At 40.2% G+C, this 12,094-nt stretch overlaps 2 protein-coding genes across 3 annotated transcripts in view; both read left to right on the top strand.

Moving 5' to 3' along the window:
- Window positions 1-12,094, top strand: part of LOC109920222 (microtubule-associated serine/threonine-protein kinase 4-like) — a 763,378-nt gene that overhangs the window by 64,493 nt on the left and 686,791 nt on the right. Inside the window, exons 3-4 of one of the 2 annotated variants that reach the window (XM_048595288.1) lie at window positions 3,216-3,288; window positions 10,984-11,062. In XM_048595288.1, the coding sequence (XP_048451245.1) occupies window positions 3,216-3,288; window positions 10,984-11,062 (152 nt within the window). The remainder of the gene's footprint in view (window positions 1-3,215; window positions 3,289-10,983; window positions 11,063-12,094) is intronic. The other variant, XM_048595289.1, reaches the window with a different exon arrangement.
- Window positions 1-12,094, top strand: part of LOC125482815 (microtubule-associated serine/threonine-protein kinase 4-like) — a 399,885-nt gene that overhangs the window by 229,993 nt on the left and 157,798 nt on the right. The gene's annotated exons all lie outside the window — the stretch shown is intronic.

The following is a 12,094-nucleotide window of genomic DNA, read 5'->3' as shown; positions in this document are numbered from 1 at the left end:
CAGGAAACCCTTTTTGATACAAAGTGTAGGAGAAATCTGGAATACTCTCCTCCAATGAGGATACGGAGATATTTGGAACCTTTTTGACTGAGTTTGATCAGTTCTTATTAGGCAAGGCTATCAAGGGCTTTGGAGCTGCAGTGTTCATGCTCAGATTAGTCTCGAACTAACTGAATGTGGCAGAGTATGCTCAAGGGAATGTATGCAACCAGAATTTTTGTAACCTTGCTGCTTTTTGATCCTAAGCTGAGTTTTGATCCTGTCATGTTTTTCATCAAACAGACTGCCTATTTACATCTCCGTAACGTTGACCATCCCTACTCCTGCATTAGCTTGTCTGCTGCTGAAACCCTTTCCTTGCCCGTCTGCAATCTATGACTATCCATATCTTAACTCGCACTGAATGCTGTTCACCCAGCTTTCCTGTGATTGCTGGCATACGTTGACTTCCGTCTGCCTTAGCTTTATTTTGAAATTGTCATGCTCATTATCAAATGCCTCCATGATCTTGCCCATATTTTCAACCAAGTGTACGCCAGTCCTCAGGCATTCCCTACCTTAACAGCTCAAACCCGCGAGCTCTCTCGCACTCTCTCTGTTCTTTAAAATTCCCTTAGAACCTGCCTGTTAAACCAAACATTTGTCACTCCTTCTGCAGTTCTCCTTTGGCTCAGTATCAATTCTTGTCACATTGCAGGGCAATTCACTGAAATACAATGTTTTCTTAAAGCAGCTTTCAAACTGCAGGTGGCTCTTTAAATATATCCCTCAGATCCCAAACCTGGAGGAAATTGCTTACTTTAGCAACAACACTTAACATATCATCTGATGTTCTTGGCAATCCACCATTGAGCTTAAGAGTCTAAAGTAAACTATGGAGAAACATACAAAAGAACTTTCCATCTGACTCTCATACCAGCTGAGGTTACTTGAAGGTCCTATATTCTCGACCTTCTCACCTGAGGCCTCATGACCCTCGGGTTAAACTCAACGCAAGTTGTCTCTCTATAATGAGAGAGGAGCCCTATGGTCCTCTGGGACAATGAAGACTTTACCTTAACTTTATACTTGCATACACTCAAAATAATGTACAGAATGGCAAAAAGCAAAGCTATATGTGAACACAAATATACGTTGCTGGCAAAATGTCAATGATACCTCTAAAATCTGCACATTTAGCACAGGTTGTAGGGTTGATTTATTTCTCAATCACACGGCTGTACAGGACATTGGTTAGGCCACTTTTGGAATGTTGTGTGCAATTCTGGTCTCTCTGCTGCAGGAAGGATGTTGTGAAACTTGAAAGGTTTCAGAAAAGATGCACAAGGATGTTGCCAGCGTTGGAGGGTTTGAGCTAAAGGGAGAGGCTGAATAGGCGGGGTCTATTTTCCCTGGAGCGTTGAAGGCTGAGGGGTGACCTTATAGAAGTTTATAAAATCATGAGAGGCATGGATAGGGTAAATAGACACAAGGTCTTTTCCCCAGGGTGGGAGAGTCCGAAACTAGAGGGCATTTATTTAAAGTGAGAGGGGAAAGATGTAAAAGGGACCTAAGGAGCAACTTTTTCATGCTGAGGGTGGTGGGTGTGTGGAATGAACTGCCAGAGTAAGTGTTCGAGACTAGTAAAATTACAACATTTAAAAAGCATTTGGATGGGTGTAAGAATAAGAAGGGTTTAGATGGATATGGGCCAAATGCTGGCAAATGGGACTAGATTAATTTTGGATATCTGGTCAGCATGGACGAGTTGGACAGAATGGTCTGTGTCTGTGCTGTACATCTCTATGACTGTATGACACAACATTATAACTAATTATCTGTAATGTTTAAGCCATTGAAATATTAATCTTATTTTCTGTTTAATTGTCGACAAGGGAAGATAACGCTGTTTCACCATATTGTTTGTCGCCTGCATTTCTGAACATTAAGTGTGATTGGCTACATGCCCTGAAGTCCAAATGCTGGAAGAGATCCACTGTTACATTTTATGGCTTTGCTCATCACAGGACAAGTGCTAAATCTCTTTGAAGTGAAAACAGCTTTAGATTTCAGAACGCAGCTTTGTCTTAATTGGCTTAGTTTTGATAGGTTATTTTGACCTTTATGTATTTTGTTGTATCTTACACGGGAATTGTTGTTACTGTTCAGGGAGGTTGCTGAGTCTAGTGGAGCAAATCTAATAAATGACTGCTCCTCCACTCCATGAGCTAGGTTGGGTCCCATTAATGAGCCAGATCTGGTCTGTTGGTCATTAACAATACCTGAGATTACTGCTGGCCTATCTGGCTGGGTATCAAATTACTGATGTAGCTGAAAAGGATACTCTTGGTTCCTGTATGTTCTTTTTGTGATTGTAACCCTAAGGAAGCTATGCATCTCTGTGTCTTACCTGCCTTTCCTGCAGGCGAATTGTCACTTATTTGTCTTTAGGCAATTAACAAGAACAAGTCTGAACCCTGACTAGATGGATATGTAGGTACTGAAATGGTACAGCTCACCAAAATGATTGGAAGTGCATTACACTTATGTTCCCACTTAAATGTGAGTGCTGAAAATATCCCCATTGGACAGCAGTTACACAGTTGGAGATGTGAAGCTTGAGCAACAATGACTTACCTTGATGTAAACTAATCAAGGTCGCCAACAATTTCTGGATAACTGCATTTTCACGTACCCAGCCTCCAGGTAGTACTTTCTAGCAGCTGTCTTTCTGAGCCTCAGAGCTTCCACTTCAGGAGCTTGGCACATATCTGCCTTCAATGCAGTTGAAGGGATCTATCTAGGATAGTTTGCAACATGCTTGCATTTAATGTAGGAAACGTATATCGATGTTTTTACAGAAGTTGAAGGAAAAGAATAAATTGGAAGAGATGAGAAAACAGACCCTTTCATCATCCTGATCCAAGTGAATCTCCGGGATTGTTTCCAAGTCGTCTTGGCAAGCCAATCCCACCACCATTCAATAATGCACACAAGCTAACTAACAACCCCAAAATGCTCCATAAATAGTGATAAAACTGGACAATGACATCATAAAATATGTATATGTACTTTTTTCTGAATGAAACCTTTTAAAAGCCCATACTTCCTTGAGTCCAAAATTAAAATGTTGTTGGTTTAAAACTGCTTTCTTAAATTTACAAGGAGAAACAATTCCTGTTTTAATATCATTTCTCAAGGCTGTATACACTGATCAAAGATATTCATCTCTTTAGCAGGAAACAGCCCTCAAGACAGCCCGAGAAATTTCTCTCCCAGTGCCTCAGCTCATTTTTCCTTTGCTCGAAGGTAAGTAGGAGTGAAACCTTCTCAATCAAGTAACATCAGTAATTGCTTTCTGTGACCATTTTAATATCTTCAAGAAATGTATTAACATTTTGAACCAAGGCATCTTGGCATCATTTTTGGCCCACTGAATAGGTGGATGGTTAACAGAGGGAAAACCTTTGAGTGGAAATATGTGTACTCATAGAATCCCTACAGTGTGTAAAATGCCATTCAGCCCATCGTAAAACTCCATCTTGGCCATCCCAAGTGGTTGGAAATGTAATCAATACCTAAAAGCATCAGGGAGCTTTTCATAGTGAATTGCAAAGTTGATTTGCTATATACTTTTGGCACCAAAATTTATATTTAGGCATATATGCTGCGTTTATATCAACCTGCCCTTTTTTTTACTAAAACAAGAAGCTGTATTCTTAATAGAAGTTGGTCTCAATTTTTCCTCCCACAAATGCATGATGCTCTCTTGATATAAGTCAACACATAGGGTCTAGCAGGCAATTTGGATCATGTTCAGCACTCTCTCTGATTTGCTTTCCGGTTGCATGGCCCCCCAAGATCTGTGCGTGGCAGCAGCTTCCGGAACTGGGCGTCAATGCCACAATCTGCATGCTGAAGCCAGTCACTGTGTATGGAACTCTGCGTGTCGCTCAGAGGGAACATTGGTCGTGTGGCTAAGAAGTGTGCAGGAGTCTGAGAACACTCCCACACAGAACAGATTTCTTGTGGCTAATGATGATCAAAAATAGATTCAATGGCAAAAAAAAACAAAATACAAGGACAGTTTTAAGCTAAAAGTCAAAACATTTGTGAACTTGTCAAAATAACTGTGCTGTAACAAAGTAATTCAGTACTAGTGAACAACTGGTGTGAGAATGGAGAAGAAAAATCCACACTGAAGAAGTTGCCCAGGACTGAATTGCGTGAAGAGAACAGGGACAAGTGCTGGCCCGATCTTGAGAAGCGTGTTTCAGAATAGATTGTTGAAATTTGTCAGAATGGTTAGATTGCCGCCAGAAAGAAAATGCCTACATATTCACTGAATGGTCTAAATCAAACTGCAGAGTCCAGAAAAGCAATGGAGCTGAATGGTTCAGAGAACAGAACCCAGCTAAAGCCCACAGTCATTTTCAATCGTAAAGCCATGTCACAAATGAAATTACCTGCAGGAATTTTTGCGAATGTGCTTGACGATGATTGAATGGATGGGGGTGGAATAAAGTTCTTTGATAATGCATGCAGTTGTTGTCCCTTATTCAAGATGGATGTGTTCAGTTCCATTTAACTGATGAGATCAAGAGGTGCCTGCAAAGACACAACACCCAAATTGATGTTATATGAGGCGCTTTAATATAGTTCAAATTTGCGATGTGTGCCTCAACAAGCCATTCGGGCATCATATTTGGCCACTGAATAGATGGATGGTTAATGGAGGAGAAACCTTTACAAGTGGAAATATATGTACTAAGAGAATCCCAACGGTGCAGAAAGAGGCCATTCAGCCCATCGACTCTGTACTGACCCTCCAAAGATCATCTCACCCAATCCCTGTAACTCCATATTTCCCATGGCCAGTGCACCTAACCTGTACATCTTTGGACTGTGGGAGGAAACTAGAGCACCCGGAGGAAACCTTTGCAGACACTCGGAGAATGTCCAACTCCACATGGAGAGTCAACCGAGGCTGGAATTGAACCCAGAACCCAGGCGCTGTGAGGCAGCAGTGCTAGCCGCTGTGCTGTAATGCCCTATTTGAGGTTTCTCATGGTTTTGTCATCAAGTTATAGGATGTTATTAATGCAAACACTGACATGAGATCATTTAAAAAAAATGAGCAACATGCAATTCAGTGGATAGAGGGGAAGATGATTTGTTGTGAAGGAATGGTGTTGAAACTGTACGTACCAAGTCCAGTCCTGGGTGGGATCCTAATGATGACACCATTCTCACATTGATTCAGAGCGAATTTAATGAACACTTTGGGTCAGACACTGAAAATAATGGATTTTTTAAAATGTTTTGATCATGGTTAAAGATATCCTTGCAGAATAAATTTCAACAACACATGTCAGATGCATTTAATTTGAATTACCAGCATTGTGTCTTATTCTGTATTTTGAGATGGAGACCAACAGGACCAACACTAGCACTTTACATTTTTGCCAGGCATATATGTTGGCCCCTGTTTTAGATTTTTCAGATTTCAGAGGTTGACTTATATGCTATGACCTACAGTCATTAAAATAACAGTAACAGATGGCCTTGACATTGAGGTTTCATTGAATTGTAATGCCAGTTTATAAGAGATGAATTGATCTGCATGCAACTTAAAATGTGAATATCTTGGGCTGATCAGTACATTGGAATTGGTGGCCATTTTGGAGTGTTGTAGGAAGAATATAAACTGTAAATGATTTTGCTGTCTAAACATTATTCTGATGTTGCCACTCATCATTTCATGATTGAATATCTTAAGTGTATGTTTTGCCTCTGTTTTTCTGCTTCTTAACTATCCTGTGATATCGTTCAGTCATGGCCACAGAAGCGACAGGTAATTCAGCATGGGGATAATTTATGAAAATATCTGCATCATACTACTCACTAACCAAAGCTATTTTTGTCTGCTTTGTCATAACTTGTCTTACTTGCGTTTTTATTTTCACTGAAATCTAGATCTATATTTTCTTTCTTTTGAGAGAGAGAAAACTTGCAAGACAAGTGATGGGTTGTGGGTTAAGGACAAACTTCATATAGTTTGTGTTTCATTTTTATTGTCCAAAATGCTCCCATATAACTGAAGAATTAGCCACAGAACCAAAAGTTACATAGACAAACTTCAGCTTCCATCTGTAATTTCTTAATTTTCTCTACTCTGGGAACATTTATTTTACATAGGTGTTCATTCATTGAGAAAGGTGATTTAAAAGTTTTGTTTGACTGCAGTCTGGGGATGGGGGCTGAAAAAAAATAAGAATGAACCATTTTGTATGAAAAGTAGCAAGGGAAAGTCAAGACTTTGGATCAGGGAAAAATATGCTTTTCTCTGTCAGGTTTCTGATTCTTATAGTTCTTAATGCGTTTCAGCAAGTTAGTAATCTTTCCTCGTTCTTAACCTTTTATTCTTTTTGCAGTCTTATGTATTAGGCATGCTTCATCTCTCAGGCTTCATATTCTCATGTCCTATCATTTATCCAAGCTAGGCCTGACTGTAACATCCTCCAGCAGTGGTTGGTGGATCTGAGTGATGAGTGGTTCTGAAATATGAACCCTTTACCAGCTGTTTGGAAGCGAGGTTCTGTTCTGCCTTTGCTTTCAGCCCAGTCAGTTTAAAATTCTCCACTGAGTCTGCTTTGTTCTTTTGTCCCTAAAGTACCTTTGAATGGGCTATAACATTAATGGTACTAGAAAATTATTCTGTGAGACACCTTTTGCCATGGAGCTTCACATCCAATAGAATGCTTTTGAATTGTAGTCACTTGTGAGGTTGTAGACTTGCTCACCGAGCCGGTGTATTTGGCCTATGTAATGTTTCTCACAGTCCTTGCATGATATTTTGTACATTTATGTTAGTTTTATTGGTTGTGGGTATGGGATCCTTTATGTTCGTCAGCAGTTGTCGTAGGATGGTTGTTGGTTTGTGGGCTACGTTGATACCTAGGGGTCTGACATTACATATCCATAAGGGTACACGAACACCAACTAGCCACCAAGAGACACAACCAATTCTTACTGGTCTCAATCCACATGGACACAGAAGGACACGTGTTCAACTGGGACAACACATACATAATAGCACGAGCCAAACAGAGACGTGACAAACCACTGGAAAACAGAACCGGAAGTAACGCCAACCACCCCAGCAAACCGAGGCATTTAAATAACAGGTGGGACAGAACACCGGCGCACTGATGATGTTACCTGGTAGGGTGACTAAACATCTACAACCAAACATACTGGCTCGGTGAGCAAATCTACAACCTCATCCATAACCCGAGCTACAAATCTTCTCAAAAACTGTAGTTGCTAGTGTGATACAGGCAGACACAGCAAGTTGTCACAGTCACGAGACAGTCACTTGTTGTTGGTGGTACAGTATATGGAGGACCTACACTAGAGGTTTATAAAATCATGAGGGGCACAGATAGGATGAATAGCCAATGTCTTTTTCCCAGGGTGGGGGAATCCAACACTAGGGGGCATAGGTTTAAGGTGAAAGGGGAAAGATTTAAAAGGGACCTGCAGCGTAACATTTTCAGTCAGAAGCTGGTGCATGTATGGAACTGCCAGAGGAAGTGATGGAAGTGGAACAATTACAACATTTAAAAAACATCTTGGATGGGGATGTGGGCCAAATGCTGGCAAATGGGACTAGATCAGTTTAGAATATCTGGTCAGCGCGGACGTGTTGGACGGAAGGGTTTGTTTCCATGCTGCATGACTCTGACTCCACGATTATATTATTATTAAACGTAAAGTCAGATTTTGCTCTAGAACAGCAATGAGGCAAATGCTATTTATTGTTATTTATGTGCAAGTGGTGCAGCAGCTTCAGGCAATTGGTAGGTCTGCTATTAAACGTAGATATATACAAGTTGCTGGTGAGCTGTGGCATTCCACCATTGGCTTCAGTGATTGTATCTGGATTGAAACGAAAGGAATAATATGAAGCTGCTGTATCTGTGCAGTAGGCATGATAGAGAAAGCTAAATCATTTCAAGTTTAAGTATCTTTCTACTGTCAGTTAATTTTAACTCTTAGTTATGGATCTCAATCCTTCGGGTTTTAATTGTTTTTAAAGTTTTTTGAACTTTTCTGTCTCTCAATCCAATCTTTCTTTCCCTCCCTTCATTTCTTCCTCTGTACCTGATGTGACATTGAACTCACTCTTTCTCAGTCCTAGCACTATTTAGTTCTCAACCTTTCAATCTGTTAAGGACTCGGTTGTTTGCCCAGTTGCTTTGTATCGCAAGTGGCTAGTTTCTCTCGTTCAACATTAACATCTCATGCTTTCGGCAACTTGGCACATGGAAATGTAACGAACGTAAACAGACAGGCGAATGCCCTGCTACAGTAGAATTTGGGTCACAAACTTTGAAAGAATCATTCTTTTAAAAAAAAATGGTTTCTTGAAATTTTAGAGTCGTAGAGGTCAGTAGCACATCAAGTCTATACCAGTCAAAAAAATCATGTAACCATACTAATCCCATTTTCCAGCTCTTGGCCCATAACCTGGTATGCCTTGGCATTAAAATTTTTCAGATGGAATTAGATTTAATTGTCACGTGTACTCAAGCACAGGAATACGGGAGTGCAGTGAAAAGTGTACAAAGTTCCCATTTCTGGTGCCATCTTAAAATACGAAACCAGAATTTGAAAAAAAACAGGAGAAGAAATAAAAGAAGCAGAGCCAAAGAAAAACGTCCAGATCTTAAAGAGCTTATCCAAAAAAAAGGCAAGAGTCTAGATTTTAAAGCCTCATCTCCCCTGCCTCTACCATCCTCACATGCAGCGAGTTCCAGATTCCCACCACCCACTGGCTGAAAGAATTTTCCTCGCATCCACTCTAAACCCCCTGCCCCATATCTTAAATCTATCCCCCTGGTCATTGATCCCTCCACCAAGAGGAAAAGTCTCTTCCTGTTTGCCCTATCTATGTCCCTCATAATTTTATACATCTCAATTGTGTCCCTTCATAATCTCCTCTGCTTTAATGAAAACAACCCGAGTCTATCCATTCTCTATTCCTGACTAAAACTCTCCAGCCTATGCAATATCTTGGTGAATCCCCTCTGCACGCTTTCCAGTGCAATCAAATCCCTGCTCTACGTGGATTCCAGAATTGTACTTGATACCCTAGCTGTGGCCGAACCAACTGTTTGTATGGTTCCAGCATAACCTTACTGCTCTGAGTCCATGCCATGGCTAATAAAGACAAGTATCCCATATACCTCCATATTCACTATCAACCTGTCATGCCAGTGGTCATGCACACTAAGTCCCTCTGATCCTCCGTGCTTCCCAGAGTCCTACTCTTCGTCATATATTCCCTGAGACCAGCTGATCTACATCCTCCTTTAATCTAAGGCTGTCTTTACTATTTACTGCCAATTTTCATATCATCTGCAAACTTACTGACCAACCCTTCTACATTCAAATCTAAATCATTTGTGTACAGCACAAACAGCAAGGGCCCCAATGCTGATCCCTGTGGAACTCCACTGGACAGAGGCTTCCAGTCACAGAAACATCTCTCAACCTTCACCCAGCTCTGCCAATACGGGATCCAAGTAACCAAATTTCATTGGATCCCATAAGCTTTTACCTTCGCTATTAATTTCCCAAATGGGACTGTATCAGAAGCCTTGCTGAAGTCTAATTAGACTATGTCATATGTATTGCCCTAATCCAAACACCTGGTTACTTAAAAAAAAGTCAATCAAGTTGGTCAGACATGACCTCCCCTTAACAAAATTGTGCTGACTGTTCTTAATTAATTTTGCCTTTCAGAATTTCTTGCAATAGTTTCCCTGCCATTGAGTTAGATTGACTGGCCTATTAACTCCTAGTTTATCCCTTGCTCCCTTATTGAACAACAGTACCATATTAGCTGTCCTCCAGTCGTCTGGCACCTCTCCTGTTTGAAGTTTTGGCAAAGATCTGTAGCTTGGGTTGTGGATGAGGTTGTTGATTTTGCTCACTGAGCTGGCTTGTTTTTGTTCAGACGTTTTGTCACCATGCTCGGTGACATCATCAGTGAAGCCTTCGATGAAGCGATGTTATTCTACTCCACTTGGAATTTATACTGTTTGGTCAGTTATGGTGAGTTAGTGTCATTTCCGGTTTTGATCTGTATGGGTCTACATATGGGGTCCAATTCTATATGTTTGTTGATTGAAGTACCGGTGGAGAACCATGCTTCTAGGAATTCCCAAGGGTGTCTATGTTCGTCATGTCTTAATATCGGTATATTCAAACAATGAAGGCCATCAATTTAACTGGGATAAGGTAACCATAGTAGCCCAAGCCAAACATAGACACGCATATAAACCGGAAATTACACTACTCGTCATAACGGATCGGACAATATAAATTCTAAGCAAAGTAGAATAACATCGCTTCATTGGAGGCTCCACTGATGATGTCACTGAGCATGGTGACGAAACGTCTGAACAAAAACAAGCCAGCTCAGCGAGCAAGTCAACAACCTCTCCTGTGGCCAGAGAGGAATTGAACATTATTGGCAGCACCCCTGCTATTTTCTCACCCACTTCACTCAACAGCTCGGGTTATGTTTCGTCTGGCCCTAGATATTTACCTACTTATTAAACCTGCCAGACCACTGATGCCTAAGAATCTGTGTGAGAAGCCAATGCCCACTGAAATATAAATGTTTGCTGCATTATCGCCATTTGTGTCACTTAACTTTTACATTCAATTCCAATTGAGAAAAATAATTCACTCATACTTTTGAACTATGACATTACTAACTTTCTTACTGGTGTATTTTAACTGCAAGCTTATGCTATAGATTCAGCATCAGTGTGGAGTGAAATGACTTTCCACTTCCAGTGTAGTTGAACTACAATACATGCAACTCATGTTAAATAAAGAAACAATTTAAAACTTTGTTATTGTTTATAGATGTTTGACCTTAAATAGATGTTAGAGTTGATATTGAAATAACTTCTAAAATTATTTCAGGAGTGATGGGCGTCGATGGTCTTTGGCTTCTCTCCCATCATCTGGATATGGCACGAATACTCCAAGCTCCACTGTGTCTGTAAGTTTCTTTTGATCTTGTCCATATCATCTTATTCTTGGACAGTAACCACAAAATTTCCTGTGAGCAGATAGAGACAAATAACAAATTTATGCATTAACTTGCTAAAAGTTGAACCTGTTCTTTGCACATAAGTTAAAATAGCACCAAGCATTCCAGGACTTGATAACACTTGTTCTGGTTCGCTGGAGGGATATGCTTCCGTATATTCTGGTTTCCTTTCTTTGGAAACTTAGTGAATCAGGAATCAATCTGAGAAAAGATTTAGCAAGGTTGTGTGTTCTAAGCTCCAAGCAGTAAATTAAGTGACTTATTTTTGAAATCATTGTGTTTTTTTCTTTCTAAAACACACCTGCAATTGATCCACCCTGAAATTAATTTTGGTTGGAGGATTTAAAAAAAAAACAGTGAAAAGTTGGAAATGTTCAAGCTGCAGTAAAGACATTAAATGGGCTGAGAAGACGTGTCTCAAAAGTATATGAACTGTGATTAATGTTTCCAAGCTTTTTGGGATAATTGGACACAAAAACAGAAATTGTTGGGAAAACTCGGCAGCTCTGGCAGCCTCTGTTGAGAGAAAGCAGAATTACAGCTTTGGGTTCAGTGACCTTTCTTCAGTTCTGAAACATTAATTCTGCTTTCTCTGTACAGATGCTGCCATTCATGCTGAGTTTTCCCAGCAATTTCTGTTTTTGTTTCTGATTTCAAGCATCCGTAGTTCTTTGCTTGTTTCTTTCGGGATAATTGTTCAGCCTAATCAGTTGAATAGTCAAGTAATTCTTATTTAGTCTGAGCAAGGAGCTAATAACTAAAAGATGACCGAGTTAGCATGTAATGTTTAATTATGGTAACATTTCAACAGCATGTTCAAAAGCAAACTAACTTTTTCTGTGACTTATTGAAAGTCATTGAATTTTTTTTATTCATTCATGGGACGAGGGCATCGCTGGCTAGACCAGCATTTATTGCCTATCCCTAATTGCCCAGAGGGCAATTAAGAGACCACCACGTTGCTGTGGGTCTGGAGTCACA

The sequence above is a fragment of the Rhincodon typus genome, chromosome 3 (genome assembly GCF_021869965.1).
Source record: "Rhincodon typus isolate 14 chromosome 3, sRhiTyp1.1, whole genome shotgun sequence".
NCBI classification, from domain to species: Eukaryota; Metazoa; Chordata; class Chondrichthyes; order Orectolobiformes; family Rhincodontidae; genus Rhincodon; species Rhincodon typus.
The sequence above is the reverse complement of the archived record's forward strand: the minus strand, read 5'-3'. Positions and strand labels throughout refer to the sequence as shown.